This window comes from Hippoglossus hippoglossus, chromosome 3 (assembly GCF_009819705.1).
Source record: "Hippoglossus hippoglossus isolate fHipHip1 chromosome 3, fHipHip1.pri, whole genome shotgun sequence".
NCBI classification, from domain to species: domain Eukaryota; kingdom Metazoa; phylum Chordata; class Actinopteri; order Pleuronectiformes; family Pleuronectidae; genus Hippoglossus; species Hippoglossus hippoglossus.
The window spans coordinates 11903845-11916466 of record NC_047153.1 but is presented as its reverse complement, the minus strand read 5'-3'; the positions used below and the strand labels follow the sequence as shown (position 1 = coordinate 11916466).

At 42.1% G+C, this 12622-nt stretch overlaps 2 protein-coding genes across 2 annotated transcripts; one reads left to right on the top strand and one right to left on the bottom strand.

Annotated features, from left to right (window-relative positions):
- The first annotated feature begins 34 nt into the window (after positions 1–34).
- Positions 35–5063, top strand: eif3jb (eukaryotic translation initiation factor 3, subunit Jb). Its single transcript, XM_034579036.1, has 8 exons — positions 35–192; positions 344–432; positions 2003–2054; positions 2167–2273; positions 2367–2463; positions 3138–3311; positions 3420–3493; positions 3847–5063. The coding sequence occupies exons 1-8, from the start codon at positions 180–182 to the stop codon at positions 3973–3975; spliced, it is 735 nt and encodes a 244-aa protein (XP_034434927.1). The 5' UTR covers positions 35–179; the 3' UTR covers positions 3976–5063.
- Positions 4617–11671, bottom strand: cilp (cartilage intermediate layer protein, nucleotide pyrophosphohydrolase). Its single transcript, XM_034579023.1, has 9 exons — positions 11596–11671; positions 10721–10885; positions 9466–9519; positions 9045–9314; positions 8779–8958; positions 8357–8662; positions 8150–8258; positions 7891–8039; positions 4617–7752 (listed from the first exon to the last, which is right to left on the bottom strand). The coding sequence occupies exons 2-9, from the start codon at positions 10782–10784 to the stop codon at positions 5393–5395; spliced, it is 3492 nt and encodes a 1163-aa protein (XP_034434914.1). The 5' UTR covers positions 10785–10885; positions 11596–11671; the 3' UTR covers positions 4617–5392.
- Positions 11672–12622: the final 951 nt, after the last annotated feature.

Genomic DNA, 12622 nt, shown 5'->3' with positions numbered 1-12622 from the left:
CGGCAGCAGCATTTAAACAGTGTGGCATCAGCGGCAGCAGCATTTAAACAGTGTGGCATCAGCGGCAGCAGGCTTTACATATCAGTGGCAGTTTCTAATGACACCGGAAGTGCCTCTACGGGCTACTGCTGCCACGATTTGAGCTTGCCCTTATCGCAAACACAAGCAACACAGCCGACATGGCGGACTGGGGTAAGAAACTAAGTTGGAGAGGATAGCTGTCTGTACATCGGCCACTGTCACTCCGTCTCCTCCGTTTTTAACCGCCCGACACCGCGTTCGTGTCGAGGTCTCTCGGTAGATGTGGATCGCTCTAACCAATCTCATGTTGTCGTTTTTACAGACGCTGACAGCTTCGAGCCGGAGGAGCAGCTCCAAAAGGCGGCAGTGGTGGACAAATGGGAAGGCGAAGACGAAGAGGAAGATGTTAAAGTGAGCTAACGTGGCGAACAAACACACACGGTCCGAGCGGGGGGTCGGACTCAGGTGAACGGTCAGAGCGCGGTTAGCCGGTCCGGTGGGTGTGGAGCTAACGGCGGGTCCGAGCTCTGCCTCCCCGGCTCTGGTGCCATGCTTCACCGCGGTCTGTGGCTGCCTGTCAACCCCCGAGCCTGTGTTAGCTCCGCGCTAACTAGCTAGCTACGCTAACTCATGTGGTTCCAGCGGACAGCCTGTACTAACTCCAGCTCAGCCGACGGGGGCTAACACTCGGTTTTAGCGCTCAAAGCGAACATGAACCACGGTGTGTGTTAGTCTACCAGCAAAGCGGTTTGGTTTTTAAATAATTCCTAACCGTTATTTTTTTATTCTGAAGCTGACAGCCGGCGATGTAGCTCCTTTGACAGCCGGGCTAAATTAGGATAAGCTAGCTTAAAGCTAACCTCCTCCCGGGCCACTGAGCTAGCAAACCCACTAGCTCCCGTTAGCTTGCGCGCTAAATTAGCTTCAACCTCGACGACAGCGTCGGTAACTTTATTGGTTCGGAGTATTTAATGAATGTTGCTGGTTATTTCCCAGTTGCCTGTAGGTAGTTGGGATATGTGAGTATATGAGATCGACATTCGAGTCCTGTCCCACAGCTTGAGTTCCGTTTACCATGAGGCGGCTTTAGCTTGCTAACCAACTCTAGCCGCAATCAGATGAAATCATCATCTGGGTTTGATGACTCAACCGATCCAAGAACGAGGCCTGGAAGTTTCCCTCTTTTACAACACGAGTGTGACGGGAGACAGTTGTTCTCCTGGTGGGGAAGTCACAGGTTGTTTTTAGCTGAGTGGGGACACGGCCACTGTCCGGAAACCTCCGAGAATTGACCCAGGGAAAGTGCTGGTGGAGGCCTCTTCAATTGTTCGGGAGTTCAGTCACATATGGAGGCAGAAATAAAGAAACTGATGATTTCATGTCCTCCGTGCCACAGCTGGTTTTATTCAGCTGGCAGGATGCGATGCTCGTGGCAAACCAGGAGCGAACACAGCCAATTGTTCACATGAAATGAGTTCGTAACCCTCAAGTGAATCGTCTGGAGTTACTTCTGTAATAAGAACCTGTTCCAGAATACAATAGCTTTCCTGTGTTAGCTCATTGAATTATGTATCTGTGTTCTAGAGTCCGTTTTACCATTTAGTTTGTGAAGTTATTCAGTTTGTCAGATAAGATTTTATTCTAACACTGATGTTTTACAATAATAATGTATCTCACAATATGGAAGGTTTATATTAAGCCACTCATTTAAAAAATCCCAAAGCAATGAGTCATTTTACCCTGTTAAAGGATTTCTTTAAATCTCTCAAACAAAAATAATCAAAGCTGTAGAAATTCATTGACCTGTACATACATTTGTACAACATAAAAATATTTAATACAAATTTCACATTGCAGCTGTAGTGATCCAAATGATTATTATATAAACTTGTGATGCTTTTATTCGACATCATGCTTTTACACAAATTGCCTGTGTAGAATCATTATAAATTATATTTATGCCACCTCCTTTTATTCGTAGGACAACTGGGATGATGAGGAGGAAGAGAAACATGGAGATGTGAAAAAATCGGGTATGTATTTAATTTTAACCTGTTAAAATCTTATTTATTGTATTTAAATCAATGGCTAAATTACATGCCTTCAGCAAATTTACCTTTTGTGTGTTTCTATTTTCATTTTCAGAGACGAAAGTTTCTGATAAGAAAAAGTTGAGTGAGAAAATCAAAGAGAAAGAAAATCGGTTAAAGAAAAAACAACAGGAGGAGCTGGAGAAAGAGCTGCAGGATCAAGTAAGGACCATTTCATTAACAGTTTTTTGTATAATACATAAAATAGTAGTCCCCTCGCTTTTAATTTTGACTTTGTGGCATTTGTCATTACAGCAAGCAGAGCTCACTTCCGAAGAACAACTTGAAGAGAAGTTAAGAGTGCAGAAATTACAGGAAGCCGCAGACTTGGAGCTAGCAAAAGATACTTTTGGTAAGACAGTCACTGCTCAGGAAAAACAAAATATAATCTGTCCTCCACAATGTTTAAACCATAATAATGTTTTTTTTTTATTATTATTACAAAATAATATTTTAATGTAAAGTTTACACTGTAAATTTAAGTTTTTATAATTAATGTATACAATATAAGGCTCAGTGTTCTGAAAAAACATCTGACAGTTTTCATTACAATTGTTCCAGACTGATTATAAAACTGATAAAAAGTAGAAAAGCGTGTTTTGAAATGTTGGCATAAATCAAGTGTACGAGAAGTATAGCAGTTTTCAGACATGACCTAATGGTAAAATCCAGAGAATTGCCTACAGACTTGATCCGTGGTTCCTTTCACACATGCACAACACACTGGGAGCTTTTTGCAACAGACACGTTCACAACAGCATCACATCCTCCATTATTCAGGTGAGAGGTGGAGCAGCAGGCAGAGGCAGGAAGTGATGTATTAACTCTGCTGCAGAGATCACGTGATCATGTTTAAAGCACTGGTTGTTCGCGATGAATACTAATATTGATATTCTATGTTTAAAAAAAATACTATCCCATGAGCCAAGCATAAATATAGCAAACAGAATTCTTTAAGAATTGTGTGATTCTGTGCCCTCTAAAGAAATATTGAACTATCTTTTAATGTTTTATATTTTTGTGCAGGTATCGGCAGCAGCACTTCGAACAGTGTCACTGGGATCGATGCCATGTGTCCATCTTCCAAAGACGACTTCACAGAGTTTGAGAAATTGTTGAAAGAAAAAATAACCCAGTTTGAAAAATCTGTGCATTATTCAAGTTTCTTGGATTCATTGTTTCGGGAACTCTGTATTTCATGTAAGCTCCGCGTCTCATCACTAGATTTCATTGAACATTGTTGATTATTGACACGATTTCTGTCGAAACAGGTTTGTCTAATACTTATTTTTCATCTTCTTCTTACAGTGGAAGTAGATGACATGAAGAAAGTCAGTAATTCCCTGTCAGCTCTACTTAGTGAAAAGCTGAAACAAGAAAAGGTAAGATGATGCATGCTTTTAAACTTGTGTTTTCTCGCACGTAAATTTAGATCTGTTCATATTCAGTAGGGGGTGCTGTTCACCTTGCAATGTCACTTGATGTGTGCTCATCAAGTTTCTTCTTAAACATTCATGTGGTTTATGTAATTTAAATCAACAGTGCTATACAGTATTTATTCATTCAAGTGAAACATGTAACATGTAAGTTTAGCAGCTGAATACACATGAATAATTTAGTTCTTTGCATTGTTCATTCTTAAATTCTCAGATCAAACTAGAAAGGCTTTTTGATGCAAATGTGTAATTATTCATTTATATGTTTTTAAAAGCGAATTTTTTTTTTGCCATTACAGCAAAACAAAGGGAAGAAGAAGAAGAAGGGGGTCGTAGCTGGAGGCGGTTTGAAAGCACAGCTGAGAGACGACCTTGACTATGCATCGTTTGATGGTGGCTACGCCCAAGACTACGAGGACTTTATGTGACACTGGCTCCATCACTACTGCCCTTTCCTTCTCCCCACCCTCAGAAACGCAGCTGTACCTTCTCATGCTGTCCAGTGCCATCCTGGAAAATCTGAACTATGTGTTGCCCCATTCATTTTGCTTCAATGACCAGAGGGACTATACCAGGGAGCACCCAGTCTCACCAACTCTTTATGTTCATACATATGGAATTGCCTTTTCTCTGTCTCATTCAGCCTCAACTCACACACTCATAATAATTAAGTATCTGTTGGGTGACCCAGCTTCAACAATGAAGAATACATTGTAACTGCTGTTGTCTGAGTTTTGCAGGGCTCATTTTTTTTTTTTATTGAATGTTGCCCCTGTCAAAATGGCAGATACAGTATTGCAGTTATAGGTGTACTGACATAGAAACACAAGGTTCTATGCAAATTCCTAAACCAGAATGTCATGTATATATTATAGGTCTCACTTACCTGTGGATGGGTCTCTTACAGGAAAGTATATAGTATCTATAACTTTGGTTGCCAAATGCAGAACAATTATTCAGTACATACTTCATCTTTATCTCCGGAAAGGTTGCATTGTGGGTGATTCTGAGACCGATGCACCATGTAAGTAATAGTTGTAATTTTACAGAGAGCACGTGACATTCATTGTAAGATAAAAGGGATAAACAAGTATAATAAATGTGACTTTAAAACTTCACAGCCATTCTCTTGATACATCTCTGGAATATCCTTTAAAATTTGGAGCATAGGTATTTTTCTTGCATGACAAAAGCAATTTACTAATTTGATTTATACTAATGCAGAAAAAGTATAGATCAGGCAAGTGGATTAACTTTCTACAACTGGTCTCCTAATCATTGCTTCTGCAGGCTTGTATCAAGTGTGATGAGGAGCGGGGGCTTATGGGCTTCACCCCACCATGTCTTCATATGGGCTACAGTTAGTTGAAAGGGGCATATTTCTCCTGTTCTTTTCTAACAGTTGACCAGTTTCAATGTTACATGCACAATTGGATTATGATCATGATAATATGGGAAATACAGCATCTGCAGTGTTTTATAAGCATCTAATTTAATAAACCACTGGTCAAAAGGACAAGTTGTTTTTCTGTCTTTGTTTATAACCTTACTGCAAGAATCTTACATGTATTAACACAACAGCTCATTGATAGCTGTTTATAAGGCACATGTCTTAAATACTCTATTTACAGTTTCAAGTAAATATTTACCACAGTACAGTTGAAAATCTAACAAAAATAATGTAGAACAGTCCTGGGAAGAAGCTGCAAGAAATCAAGGCCTATTTGTTTAGTTACGTGGGAAAAAAATACAAGCCAATATAAAATGTATCAAAGCAGAAGGTTCACACTATCCACCTCTGTCTGTTGGAGGTATTCATTTGGTCTCCATGTTGACCTTCAGTGTTTAGTTTTTGGCCTCTGCACGTTTTCCTGTGGGGTTTCTGGTGCTACGTCTACGACTGCTGCGAGGTGCGTTGGCTCTCTGCCGGCGCCGGTTCTGCCTGCCTTCGCCTCTCACCACACTTGTCACTGTCTGACCCTGAGAGCTCTGCAAGGACTGGAAAGCACTCTGGTGTGTCACCTCACGATCTCCACAGGTGAACGACAGTGCCACACCCTCATTGCTCTTCATGACGCGAGACGTGCCATCAGAAGTGCCATCAAAGCAGCGTCCAAGTGCGATCTCTTTAGCTGTGCGGGGATCCTGGTCTGTCACTGTATAAATTCCATAGTTATGGCCCAGAGGGTCAAGAGGCGCCAGCATAGTGAACTCATTGGTGTCATTGTTGACGGCCAGGGGCAGGTGGTTGACCAGATACTCCTGAAGCATTGTGTTGACAAGGTCTCTCTTACAGCTTCCTTGTGGGATCACTTTCACCAGGGTTCGATCGACACGTTCCTGATCATACAGCATCCCGCTGCATTTGAACTCCAAGCACACAGCTGATACAGTGTTCTGGTCCATGTCACGGATGCTGCGAGTGTCGCGGAGGCCATACAGCTGACCCACTGTCTTGGGATGGGTGCCACCCATGTTGCGGGACCGCACATTGATCTCATGTGGACTGGTGATTTTAACCTTAACATAGCAGGCCCGGTATTCCATGGGCTTGGGCCACCAGCTCAGGTAGTCCTCAGTCCAGCTCATTGGGTCGTCTTCATTGAATGGCACAGTGTTGTAATCATAGCGGTCTCCTTCCACTCTTGAGAAACGGAAGTGTGGTGCACTGAAAGGGGCTTCCTCACAGTCTTTCAATTTCTCAAATTGGTACACTGGTCCGTTGCCTTCCTCGGCTGTGTTGGGACTTGGTTTTGCCACGTTGATGCTGAAAGCTGTTTTCTTAACTCGTGGGTCTTCGTGGTCGGTCCGCTTGTAGTTCAGTTTACCCAGGTAAGGTTGGGGCACTCCAATGAGGTTGGGATTGAGTTTGGGAGCAGAAGGGACAGCCTCCAGCTCCTCCCCTCCAAGATTGGCCATGACATAGGCAGAGTATGCATCAGCTTTTTGTTCATCACAGAAGGCAGGAAGACAGGCACCGTTCGAGCCAGTGATCACACTATCGAATCGTCCCCAGGCACGTGGGTTAGAGGAGTAGCCAGCTGTCGGCTCCATGTTTATGAGACTCACCACAACTCCCTCCACCTGCTCACTAGTCATGAAGCGATCACTGCGGAAGGCCCTCACTTTCACGTAACACCTGCGGTTCTCTGGGACATCCAGGTTAAACAGCCGTCTCTCTCTGATCTCCATGTTACCAATCAAAAATGTTCTCTCCTCCCTTTTGCCTCTTCTTTTCTTCTCCACCTGCAGACTTCCCTCCTCCTCCCACAGGCCGGTATCAGGGTTCAGTGACCACAACTTCATGGTGTTTAGGTGCTCAGACATCTTCACTTGAGCAGAATCAAGGAAAACTTTCACCTCACCTGCATTCAGGGGCTCATTGTTTTCCTCACCCCTGAAGTCAACTGAGAACATACCATAGGTTCTTAGAGGTAAGGTATCTCCTTCACTTCCTACAAAATTGAGATCACTTTGAGCTGCAGCAGCTGTGGAGACATCTCTTGGGTCGAGAAATGTTATACTAGCGTTGACATTACCCGTGAAGGCTTCTCCATTCTCCTTGTAAAAGGAATTGGGTGGAATCTGGATCTGAACCATTGCCTCTTGGCCCTCCACCTCCCCAAGCTCCAAAGTGTTGGTTTCTATTGAGCTGATGGTGACAGGTGCTTTCTTTCTAAGAAGTTGGATCTCATGGTAAACAGCCCCTCCTTTGGTGTTAAATGGAAGTACCTTTGTGCTGTTGACAAATTTCTGCATGTTGTCCACAAAAGTCAGGACTAGCCTCTCTGTGTCTGGAGGGACCTGGATGGAGAAGGTACCTTTGTAGCCCGTGCGGCCGATTCTGACTCCATTCATAAAGATATGGCCAAACCTCATTGCCTCACCATTATCTGCCGCAATGGCCCGACCGTGCACAATAGACTTGGTTTCCACACATTTCTGGCAGCTACACTCAGTCACCACCATGGTGGGTAGTTGGTAACCTTGGCATGTAATCTGCCTCTTCTCCATATTTTCCACCCCACAGCAGTAAGCCACTTTGTCTTTGCACCTGATGCCATTGTCCAGCTTTCCAGCACATGTATTTGAAGGGCACTTGCCCACATCGTAATATAATGAGTCTGTGCTGTTTTGGTAGCAGTCATGTGGAAGACGGATGTGGTGGGATTGAGGCTTGGGGTTACATGAATGCTCATTTCGACCTGTGTTTGAGATACAGAAATAAAAACTGGGATTTAGTTTGATCATACTGTTATCTAAAATACAGTATATTTACTGATATAGTATTTTATTCACATTATTGTATATTTACTATGTTTATTTATTTATTTGCAACACACCTAGGACCTTGAGTGAAGCTGGTTTGGTCTTGATAGCACCAGATGGACCACTTGCTCTGCAGTAGTACTCCCCAGTCTGCTCAAGATGCAGATCCTTTAGGACCAAGGTGCTCCCAGTGTGCTTCTCCAGGAGACTGTCGTTATGAAACCTGTTTGTGTCACACACAAGCAAAGACAGACAGCAGAAGCAAAGGCATGAATTATATCTTATATCTATGGGAGTCTACAGTTGATCAGTGACAAATATGACAAATCATACCATTGGTACTTGTCTGGCTGTGGTGTTCCCGCCACTTTGCAGCAGAAGGCAGCAGTTTGTCCCTGCCTCCTGGCCTTGCTGTCGGGTTTGCTCAACACATGAAGTTTCTCTGACAAATTGGAGATGAAATCAAATTATTTTTCATGTGTTAATCTGATACAGCTGCAGCAGGTAATGTGAACTGTAATCCACAGACATCGATTGTACCTATTCTTTTCAGCTGGATACTGAGGACAGAAGTGCGTTCAGAGCTGATTGGTACAACAATGTTATGGGTGACGTGACCCTGCAGGCTGACCGACAGCGTGGTGTTGCCATCAGGGCAGATACCGGGGATGCGGAAATGTCCGTTGTGGTCAGTTAGGGTGAGGAGCTTTCCATTGCGAAGGATCGTAGCTCCTTCAGCGATGAGACCCCCAGCCCCACGTACTGAACCCAACAGGATGTGCTCTTCACACATGCATGCGTCACACTCAGCATTCACCTTCCCCACCGCACATTGCAGGAAACAATCTAAGCAGTAGAACAAAACAAATACAAACTTTAGTGCGTCACAGATTAGATGTAGTTCTGCTTATTCAAGAATCAGATTGCAGAAGAATTTCTTCAACTTAATGATGACACATCACCTGTCTTTGGGCACTCAGGTCCATTGCATTCTTTCTCTTCTACTCTAGGGCCACTGCAAGGCATAGAGTGAGACTGGCAGTTTCTGGAGCGTAGTTGGACCTTCACTTCACCACAGGCGGCGGGGCATGGGCTCCAGTCTGACCAAGGGCCCCAGGTACCCTGAATGTTCACACTGATAACTGTTGGAAAATTGGGTAAAAATAATCTTCAAACATGCCCAAATTTTGTTATTTGAATGAATCTTGAAGGTGCTTCAAGAACAAACCTTTAGGACAGAGGAAGCGGACTGCATAGTTCGAGCAGTTGCGTTCGGGACCTTGCTCCTCATTGAGGCACCAGAAGCCCACTGTCGGATCTGCATGGACCGTCTCCCCAGTGTCACGGGCTGGGATCCATTCAGTGGTTCTGGCCTCAATTGCCCGTGGTGTCTCACACACTCGTGCACGGTAATAGAAGCGAATGGCCTCCAGCTGCTCGTAGTCTCCACGACCTCCGGGGTGATCCACGTTGAACCATGTGGTCCACTCGTAGTTTTCTAAAGAGTGTAGACATAAATATTGCTCTGAGTAGCAGCTCAGACTGAGTGAGTTCAGTATATTTAGAGGCAGGAAAATGACTAAACCAACAAAAAGTTCTTGTATACTTTTAAATATATATTTAGTTTAGAAATCTAGAACAACCATTACCCTCAGACTGGTAGACAGCAGGACCAGACTCTCTGTTGTCCTTTCTCCATGATCCTGCAACAGACAAATCAAGATTTAAAATCCCAATTTAATGCCTTATTTGTGTCATGCATTCATACACGTGTTTCAGTAACTACTTCAAATGTTGCTCATTATTTATAGTCTGCCAATTGCAGATATTCGACCTAAGTGACTGGGCAGCCACTCTGTCTGACATGTAGTTCTTGGTATTTACTTTTGGTCAAGTTACATGTGATGGGTGAGACATGTTAAAGACAAATTCAAATTAACTTCTAGTGAACAAAATTAGTTTTATGATTCTGAAATGTTTCAATATCTAATACCTAATGTTAATCTTTCCTCACTGTGCAAACATATAGATATGTATTTAAGAAAATGTAAATATGAGTGCAGTTATGTCTATCTGTAAAATCTAAAAACTGAAATTTAGTTTATATTTAGAACAGACTCAGTTTTGATTAAAGGGTGATCAGCCTTTTCACTGATAGGGAAAACTTAGTCAGGGTCCCAGAGAAGCACAGCAGGGGTGAACAGTGATTTAGAAAACGTTACAGCCAATAGTTTAGTTTGGGTATAAATCTGAAAACAGGAACATACTGTCAGCTGCAGGCCAGTGTTTGTAGAAACACCTCAATCACATATGCGCACATAAACATTTTCATTTGACGTTACTGTGTTAAAGGTTCAGTGTGTAAAATCTAGTGACATCTAGTGGTGAAGTTGCATGTTGCAGCTGAATCCCCCCTCACCTCACCCTCCCTTTCCAAACATGAAAGAGAACCTGTGGCATCCTTCAAACTCAAAAGGTGTTTAGTTTATCCAGTTATGACTTCTGTAAAAAACATGGCAGCCTCCATAGAGAGGACCCACTCCTGATTTAAATATAAAGTATTTAGATATAAACGGCTCATTCCAGGGTAAAGAAAACAACAATTCATAGAATTTAGATAAAACACTAGTGAAAACATTACTGGGGTTATTTTATATTCAATTTCTGCCAATAGATCCCTTTCACCTAAATCTCACACACTGAACCTTTAAATATTTCTGTGTAGAGTTTTTATTAGTCTGTGTTATTACCTTGTCTCCTGTCTCATTGTGTTGCAAAGCGCAACTTTGTGTTTTGTTGTGTATACATGTATACATCTGACTGTTATTTAAAATATGTTTTCCAGTGAGTTGCCACTGACATGACTGAAAAACAGAAATCTCAGCATCTTTGTGAGACACCCACCTTGAGCAGTAACAACAGAGGCTGCAGTGATTCCCCAGATGAGCAGAAGAGGCTTCAGTGACATTTTCACTCTCTGTCTTCACCTCTGACCTTTGAACTTTCACCTCAGGTTTGTGCGTTTCACACCAGGAGCTCAAAAAAGGCTGAGTCCACGAACAGAGACTCCTGTTGGGAAGAGAAGATTAGGATCAGATGATTGTGAGGAAACAAATGAAACAAATGAAAACACTTGGATATGAGGAAGTTAAACCAAAATATATACTTCAATTGAGTTTGCGTTAAACTTGAATAAAGTGAATAAAACAATAGAACAAATGAAAAATGGGTGTTTAAGGATTCATTCCATGCTTTTTGTCTTTTCTGTTTTAGGGTGAAAAAACATGGCTGGACAGAGCCCCCCACTCAGATTACACATCTGTGTTATCCATCACCATCTGTCAGGGGAGCACTCAAACATTTCTGCATCCACTGACGAAACACTGGCAACACAATCCAAACACCCACGCACACACACACACACTCACAGTTTGCATTTGTACACTGGCAATTTTTTTCACCACATAATCATTTGTCACCGAAAATATTGATATATATATTTAGGAAATAATTAGTACATTAACTTTGATCAGGAGGAGCCACATGCGTTAGAATAGATTGTTTAATTAGGTTGACAATGATTCAAATTACAAATGACAATATTGAAATAAAAGACACTAAAATTAGAATAACTGTAACGTAGATTTTTTTACTGATGCTCTTAGTCGTACATACAAGGCCCATCCAGCTGCATTTAGACTGTGATATTTTCTGCCTATATAAAAAGTACAGTTGAGCTGAGATAAACTTTTTAATAATCTTTTTTTTTTTTTACTTACCTTCTTGAGCGCAATATCCTGTTATTTTCTTTTTTTGTCTCTCCTCTTCCTCCTCTCTTCTCTCACTCTGGTCCAACACACTCCTTCACTGTCTCTTTTATACGTCTCTGCCTCCAGCGCCCCTGCCTCTCCCACCTCCCCTCTCGGCAGTGAGCCAAGGTGTCTTTTGATTACACTATTATCCATACAATTTATCACCTCCATTGTACGCTCGTGACACGCAATGGTTTATTAAATAGTGCTACGTATGAAAGAGGGACAGTCAGGGGGGGGGGTCTGGGTAACAAATGCGTGGTGTTAATAAATCGACCCCCTGTGTTCAAGATCAATGCTGATTGAGTCTAACAGGGCATTTGTCTCCTCAGCCTGAATGTTTCTGTTTCACGACTGTGCAGAACAAGCAGAACGAGATCAGTATGAGATCCTAATACTGCACATTAGCTTTTTAATGTGGGTTGGATAAAGCCCCTTTGAGCACATATTAGACTTGAAGTACAGGAGTCAGTGGACATTTACAGTAATTCTTTCATTTATGATTTTTTTTTATTCATGTTGACATTTGTGGCATCAAGTAAAAACATTTAATCTCGACTATCTGCAGAAGCGATTTATTCAACTGCAGAAAATATTTGAAAACGTTCAAACTGAATGTGATGTGGTTTTAAATACACGTCCACCCTGCTCCTGTTTTATACATCATGTGCAGCTACGCATTTGCATCGTGTTACACAACGCAAACAGGCCAGTTACAGTTACACGACTGTTTGACTAGAGGCCATTTCATTTTACATCTGCAGTCACACAGTGTAAATTAGACACAGGCAGATCATTGAGTAGATTGTATTATTTCAAACAGAATCTCATGTCAGTGTAATTTTGATTTAAAGAGAATGAACATTAAGTAAAAAGAGCAATAAGCTGAATCTTGTTTCAGTGGCACCATAGGGTCACTCATACAAATACAGAGCAGCATAATCAACTCTCAACTCAATCTTCACTCTTTTGGCTATCTTTTCTTTTGGCCCCT